This window comes from Chenopodium quinoa, unplaced genomic scaffold, assembly GCF_001683475.1.
Source record: "Chenopodium quinoa cultivar QQ74 unplaced genomic scaffold, ASM168347v1, whole genome shotgun sequence".
NCBI classification, from domain to species: domain Eukaryota; kingdom Viridiplantae; phylum Streptophyta; class Magnoliopsida; order Caryophyllales; family Amaranthaceae; genus Chenopodium; species Chenopodium quinoa.
This window is the reverse complement of record NW_018745105.1, coordinates 2913072-2920886: the sequence shown is the minus strand read 5'-3', so window position 1 is coordinate 2920886 and position 7815 is coordinate 2913072. Positions and strand designations below refer to the sequence as shown.

The 7815-nt window shown below is 34.9% G+C and overlaps 1 protein-coding gene across 1 annotated transcript; it reads right to left on the bottom strand.

Annotated features, from left to right (window-relative positions):
* Positions 1-6145: 6145 nt before the first annotated feature.
* On the bottom strand, positions 6146-6554 carry LOC110710048 (peroxidase 56-like). The gene is made up of 2 exons (XM_021888308.1): positions 6549-6554; positions 6146-6505 (listed from the first exon to the last, which is right to left on the bottom strand). Exons 1-2 carry the CDS (start codon positions 6552-6554, stop codon positions 6146-6148), a joined length of 366 nt encoding a protein of 121 aa, XP_021744000.1.
* Positions 6555-7815: the final 1261 nt, after the last annotated feature.

Sequence of the window (7815 nt, the reverse complement as noted above, 5' to 3'; positions counted from 1 at the left end):
GCAAATTACAGTCATTTAAAGTTTGTATTTTGCAAATTGCAGCTATTTAAATTTTTTTTGCAAATTGAAGCTCAAAAGTTCGTATAAATTGTAAATTGCAGTCCGATTCAATTTTTTCATTTGTTTACATGTTGAAAAATCTTTAATTAAGGTTTTAGGGTCATTTTAGCCCATAAGGGCCCAAATTGAGCTCGAAATTAGCAAAAAATACGAAAGTGTCTCATATTTACAGTTTTCCACAAATCGATACATATTTGTTACATAAAACGAGATACTTGCGTTATTTTTTTGCTAATTCCGAGCTTAATTCGGTCCCATGAGGCCTAAAATGGCTCCTAAAACCTTAATCGGAGATTTTTCAACTAGTAAACCGATGAAAAAGTTAAATCGGGCTGCAATTTACAATTTATATGAACTTTTAGGCTGCAATTTGTAATTTTTTTTAAATGGCTGCAATTTGCAAAATACGAACTTTAAATGACTGCAATTTGCAAATTTTCCAAAATAAAAATCTGTTTTTTTGTCGCCAAATACAAGCAGTTTCGCTTTCACTACAAAGCAAATCTCTCAATCTCCTTAATTGTATAGCAGCAATTTTTTTTTTTGAAGACATATAGCAGCAAATTACCATTGTTAAATTGGTATTATCATCAAGAATCAAATTATAGCTTTTTTATCCTATACTTTGTATCATCCTTCCCACTAAAATATCACCCAACACTAATGTTATACGAAATTCACATTCTATGGAAGTCGAATTTCGGAATTGAACGAGAATCAATGGAAGATCGGGTTCGAAAATAAACTTTAAGGCTTTCTTTTAGAAGTAATCAATCAATTTTTATCTGTTTATCACTAACTTTATTTCAAATAAAACTAAATTTAATATATATATATATATATAAATATATATATATATATATATATATATATATATATATATATATATATATATATATGAAAGTTTTTCCCTGAGACTTTAGAGAGCCACGTAGGATTTGATTTTCTTAGTGCGCCATGTAGGATTATATTGAGTTGTAGCCAATTAAATAAGAGATTATTAACTTCTTTTACAATTAAATAATTCAATTGACACGTAAGCAAAATTGACTAATGAGATTTTAAAGCTAAAATTAATTAAATACAAAATATTATCTTTTGAGATTAGAAATTTTATCTAATATTTAAAACTAATAAAATAACAATTTTAATCGCATAAATATGAAAAATATTTTTTTTAAAAAATACTAACAAACCGTGCATCGCATGGGCTTCATCTATTTGTTATATATGACACATAAGCAAATTTGGCGAATGAGATTTTCCAATTTAAATTAATTAAATATAAAATATTATCTTTTGATATTAGGAATTTTATCTAAATATATAACAAATTTTAGCACATAAATATATATATATAAAAAATTATTTTAAAAAAATGCAAACAAACCGTGCATCGCACGGGTTTCATCTAGTTTTATTTATTTTTATACAAATATGAATATAATAATTATTTAGTCAATCATGTGAGAGTGAAGGATAGCTCAAGTGGTTAGAGCTCTCTTTCCAATTTTATTGTGGCCATTGCAAAATTGTCCTATTAATTAGATATTGAATCATTGTACTTTTTTAGTAATCCGTACGATTTATTCATTATATTTTTTATTGTTATTTTTTCCCCTTATAACTAACTAAATAAGATATGGTGTGTTTATACCCTCATTATGCCACTTCTTGGCTTTCCCAGGTTCATGTGATGAGCATTGCTAGTGGTTGGGCATATATATAAGGAAGATTTGTCAAGAATAAGCCAACCTTTGCCCGGTTCGCTTAAAATAAGTCAACCTTTCGATTAACTCAGAATAATCCAACCTTTATACGGTGTCCACTTTAAATGAGTCAAAACTTGTTGTAACCGGTTATTAAGGTCAATTGTGACACGTGTCAGAATGTGATTCGTCGTTTTTCTAATAATAGTTAATTAGGAATTATCTTATGATTAATTATAAAAAAAATCTAATAATTATAAATTTAAAAAAAAAAGGAAAACAACGCCAACCCCTCTCCCCTGCCAGACCGCCGCCCACAATGCCCCCCACTTTTTCCCGTTCCCCTTTCCCACCCCGACCCCCCTGCCGAAGTCGACCCCTCCCTCCCCTTCCCCACCGTCAATCGACACCCCAAAATACTTAAACCCTGATTCTGATTTTGTTAAGATTTCGTTAGGGTGGGTTTAAGGATTTGGGGGGTGGACTGACGGTGGGGAAGGGGAGGGAGGGGTCGACTTCGGCAGGGAGACGGGGGAGGGGGGTCGTTTCCGGCAGGGGGTGAAGGGGAGTGGTGTCGTGTCGGGGTGGGGAAAGGTGAAAGGAATGTGGAAAGGGGAAGGGGTTGGGTGGGAGCGTCGTGGGTGGGGGGAGAGGTCGTCGGTGTCGGCGCCGGGGAATTTTGTGGTCGCCGGCCACCGGCGGCCTGGCAAGGGAGGGGGGTGAGCTGGCAGGGGAGGGTGATGGGGGGTTAGGTTGGGTTTTTTATTTTATTTTTATAATTAATAGATTTTTTTATAATTAATCATATAATAATTCCTAATTAATTATTATTAGAAAAATGACGAACCACATTCTGACACGTGTCACAATTAACATTAATAATCAGTTAATAACCGGTTGTAGGTCACTTGACTCATTTAAAGTGGATACCCTATAAAGGTTGAATTATTTTGAGTTAATTGAAAGGTTGACTTATTTTGAGCGAACCAGACAAAGGTTGACTTATTCTTGACAAATTTTCCTATATATAATTATTTGTCATATTAGCTAATTTGTGTATAAAAACATGTCACGTGAAGGATTATTAGCTAATTTGAGTATATAAAAAAAGAGTTTTTTGTCGAAAATTACCTTATAAAACTTAGATTTTGTAAGACAACCTAATAAAAAAATAGGAAATTTTGTGAAAAAACTACCTATTATAGTCTAGAATTTGTAAGAAACTACCTATTAAAAAAAATGTTGTAATTAACTACCTGATTTTTGAAAATTGTTGTAATTTGCTACCTAAGGCCGGAATATAAAGTTTGACCAAAATTCTCTGACGTTGACTTGATCATGTGACACTTAATGACTTTTTTCCTCCCTTTTTTCCCCAAAATTGCCCACCACAACTACAACCAACCTCCATTACCAATCTCCAATCACGCCCTGCTCCACCGCATACACCAAGAAGCACCCACAACACAAACCGCAACCCCAGCCATCTCTCTTCTCTCGCCCACAACAGGATAACAGCAGCAACTGCTGCCACCACTCACCACCAGCAATCAACTCCATCTCACATCACAGCCACAACTTCTCCCACTCATCCGCCATCTCGCAATAATTGCACGTCCATTGCAGCACACCCATCTCCACCTCTCGCCACCAAACGCTGCTGCTCACCACCCCAACAGCCACAAAATCATTACTGCCGCCCAAAAAAGGCCAAAAAAATAGAGCAAAGCAAGAAGTTTAGTGTTCAATCTCATGGAAATGAATTTTATGGGAACAAAATCAACAATTGTTAAAGGGTTTCAATCGAAATCCAATGCAGAAAACTAAATTAAAGAAGACCTACCTCAATTGCAACCTACAGGAGGAGAATTTGCCTCAAAGAATGGCGTACGAGCTAAAATTAGGGGTTTTTGGGGTTAATGGGGTGAATCAAGGATTTTGGGAGAAAAAAGGGTGGAAAATAGTCACGTGATTAAAACGTGACCAAGTCAACGCCGAAGAAAAATGGTCAAAGATGAAAATCCGGTGGAAGGTAGTTAATTACAACATATTGTACTTTAATATGTAGTTAATTATAACATTTTTTTATTAGGTAGTTTCTCGCAAATTCTATACTTTAATAGGTAATTTTTCACAAATGATCTAAAAAATAAGTCGTAAGAAACTACTTAATAAAAGGTAGGTAAAATGTTATAAAATACTATTTCTGGTCGGATTTCCACTGTTGACATAATTTTTTGGCATTCACGCACCTCATATCACCCGCGCAACCAACACAACTCGCTTGAAACTTCCTTTACCACACTGAAACCACCCTCCAACCCCACAACCACCACCTCTTACCCCAAAATCACCATCCTGTAGGCTGTAGCCCAACAATACTTTCACCAACTAGGAATATCCCCAAACCACCTTTAAAACCAACCCTTGCGGTGTTCTGAGGTTGGTTCAACGCTAGGAAATTAAGTCAACAGTGGAAATCCAGCGGGGTCAATGGTGGACCACCACCTCTTACCCCAAAATCACCATCCTGTAGGCTGTAGCCCAACAATACTTTCACCAACTAGGAATATCCCCAAACCACCTTTAAAACCAACCCTTGCGGTGTTCTGAGGTTGGTCCAACGCTAGGAAATTAAGTCAACGGTGGAAATCCAGCGGGGTCAATGGTAGAAATCCGCCCAGAGGTAATATTTGACAACATTTAACTTTTTATTGGATAGTGTCTTGCAATATTTTTTTATTAGGTAGTTTCTCACAATATTTGATTCTTTATAGATATCTGATTTGGAGAACGCAAAAAACGTTCTAAGTGTTTATTCGAAACATGAGATGAATGATGAGATCTTATGGGGGGAGACAAAGAATGGGGAATACACTGTCAAATCTGGCTACAAATGGTTAATGAGATTCTCAGGGGATGTGAGTGAGATCTAGTTTTGGAGAGAATATTGAAAACTGAATATCACTCCGACTTGGTTGTTGCTTAATTGAAAGATAATGCAAAGTGCTTGCAGCTGCAAGGCAGGTCTAGTTAAGCGAGGTGTGAATTTCAATTCTTTATGTGTCCTTAGCAATGAAGAACAGGAAACCACAATGCACCTATTCAGAGTCTGTCAAGTGACCAAAAGAATTTGGCTCTGTGGGCATTTGGGGATTAGGATCCGGGATGATTCCTTACCAGTTGAGGTGTGGTTGAAAAATAATATTAGATATGCTATGAAAATGAAGTCGAGTAATCCCACATTCCCTGGTGCTATTCTGGTCACCATATGGAGCATATGTATATATAGAAATGAGATCATATTTAGGGGAGGGACTAGCTCGCCTACCAGACTGATAGAAATGCATGTGTAGTGAGGCATTTGCTAAAACTTGCAGAGATTAGAAGAAAGGAAAGGGTGTTAAACAAGGGCAGAGTTCTATTTGTCACAGAATAGAGGAGCTTAACTACTGGAAGAGAGGAACCCATGATTCGCAACTAGTAGCAATAGTAACTGTGGATGGGGCGTGGAAAAGAACGAAAGGGAGATTAGACGCGGCAGCTGTTGGATATGGGTGATCGATAAGGATGGAATCCTGATCAAGGAAGGATGTAAGCGAGTCATAGGATCTTCAGCACTGCAATGCAGGCTTTTAGCCTTAAGGGAAGGGATCACACAACCATGTACAAGTGTTACCTAGCCGGAGGTCGGGACGGATAGCAAGCTGGGAGTTATAGCCATTAAATGCCCGCAACAAGCACCGAAGAACCTGAAAAACCTGATCCTAGATGTCCTTTCTTCGGGTACTTCACTTTCATATTTTGTTATTGTTATGTACCTTTTTTTTTTTTTTTGAGGAATTATTGTTATGTACCTAGGAGTATGGTTTAGCGATGAAAGCCATGAGTGGGGTGTAGAGGTCACTTTTGAGTATTTATTTTGTTTACCAACCAAAAAAAAAAAAAAAAAAAAAAAAAAGTGGGGTGAAGCTGTCCCCCTTGTCCTCTGCTGGTTCCGCCAGCTGCAGACTAGATATGCCATAACAATCTTAAAATTCAAGTTTCAAATTCTGAACTAGTAAAAGAAAAAATGTCATGAGAACATCGCCAAATCTATCAAGATAGATTAGATCATTAGATATCAGATTGGATGTAAACAACTTAACATCATGTTATTTATATTAACCCATTGACTTTTCCTTAGTGTATACATTGGATGGTATCATGTTGACATCAATTTATTGATGAGGTTGGAAAAGATAAACAAAAATATGCAATTTTACACATGATTATATATGATCATGAACCCTTATTGTTATTGAAATAAACAAGTAATAAAATATGTAAACATAAGTTATATCATTATGATTATGATAATTAAAAATGTACTTTAATTAGTTAACCAAACTGCAGTGCTTCCTAATTTGGCCTTGATTTCCTGTAAGCACACCAATAGCTCCCATTTTCTCCATAGACTTAGCAAACTCATCAAAGAATTTTTTCGGGTTAAGAAGTTTTAAGGCAAATTTTCGAGCATCATCATTGGTGAGGAGAGCAGCATCGGATACAAAAAGACCCTTACGATCCTTTAAGATCTTAAAGTAATGGTTGTCAAATGAGAGCGAGCTTCCGGGATCCATCTCAACAGTGGTTATGCGATCAGTTGAGTTTTTACATTGAGTCCTTAAGAAATCTGCATAATCTGGGTCTAATGATGGGTCTTGATCTCCTTTTCCAGTGAAGTTGAATATCTTCTGCTAAAAAAGTTGCAATGACCAACTCCGATGGTATGTGCACCTTCATTAATAAGTAACGTATAAAATGTAAGGAAGTAAGAAAATAATGTACTTGATAGAATTAAAGTAAATAAACTTTTTTTTTTTTTGGAGATCAGAAGTTAATTAACTTTAGGCACAACGAAATTAAATTCAATTTTATCAAACGTCCCATAATATTTTTACTATTGTTGATTTTTCGTTGGATAATTCCAATATAATAAAAGAAAAGTGGAAAATTTCATAATTTGTCTCAATTGATATTATAATTATTAAAATAATTAAAATTACGTACGTATTGATTAGTGATTAGTGTGAAATGAGAATTGAGGTATGGGGCAAATAATTAAGGACAAAGAGAGTAAAAAAATTTTATGATCGAGTGTCCAAGAGCACTTAATAATGCAACAACAATCCTTTGAATATGAATACCGAAAGGTTGTTATATTTATATACACTCGGGTGTACTGTACACCCATGAATATTAAAACAATTATCAAGCAAAAATTAACTATAAATTAGTTGGATGCATGTATGGCCGGTATACCCGAGTGTATGTAACAAATTCAAATGAATACCTGATAAAGCGACGAGATCATGAACCGAGAGACTTTTATTGGCAAAGATGTTTGAGAGGACAGTGAAGTTAGAGGCACCAGGAGGTATATTAGTTGTAGTCTCTGAAGCCAATGATATTGTTCCATCCCTTCTTCCGGTTGGCACCTTCCACAATGGCCTCCCATACTAATAGCAAAAATTAGTATAATTATGTTATATATTGACCAATCAACTATTATCCATTTTATTTTTATGAGTAGTCGTACTACTTTCTTCGTTTCTAAATAATTATCATAGTCAAACTTGACACACATATTAATGTACTAGTTTGACCTTAGATATATATGATTATATATTAGTAAAAAAAAAACCTTTATACTATGAAACTTTATATTAATGTTTGTTTAACAATATATTTTATGATAAAATGGTCAAAGCTAGTATATGAATAGTGAAAAAGTCAAATGTGTCAATTATTTAGAAATGGAAAGAGTACAATTTAAGTTTTAAGCATGCGTAGCAATCTTATATCAAGTACTTCCTCCGTTTTCCTTTAGATGCAACACACCCTTTAGCGCGATAATTAAGAAAGGTGGGATTTACATGATATAATAAACTTTAAAATAGGATGAGTGGCTGTTAGGAGTGTAATTTAGTTGGCCATGTGCTTTAAATAAAGGAAATAGTATAGTTTTTCCCTAAAATAACTTTTCTTTTATAGTGTGTTGTAA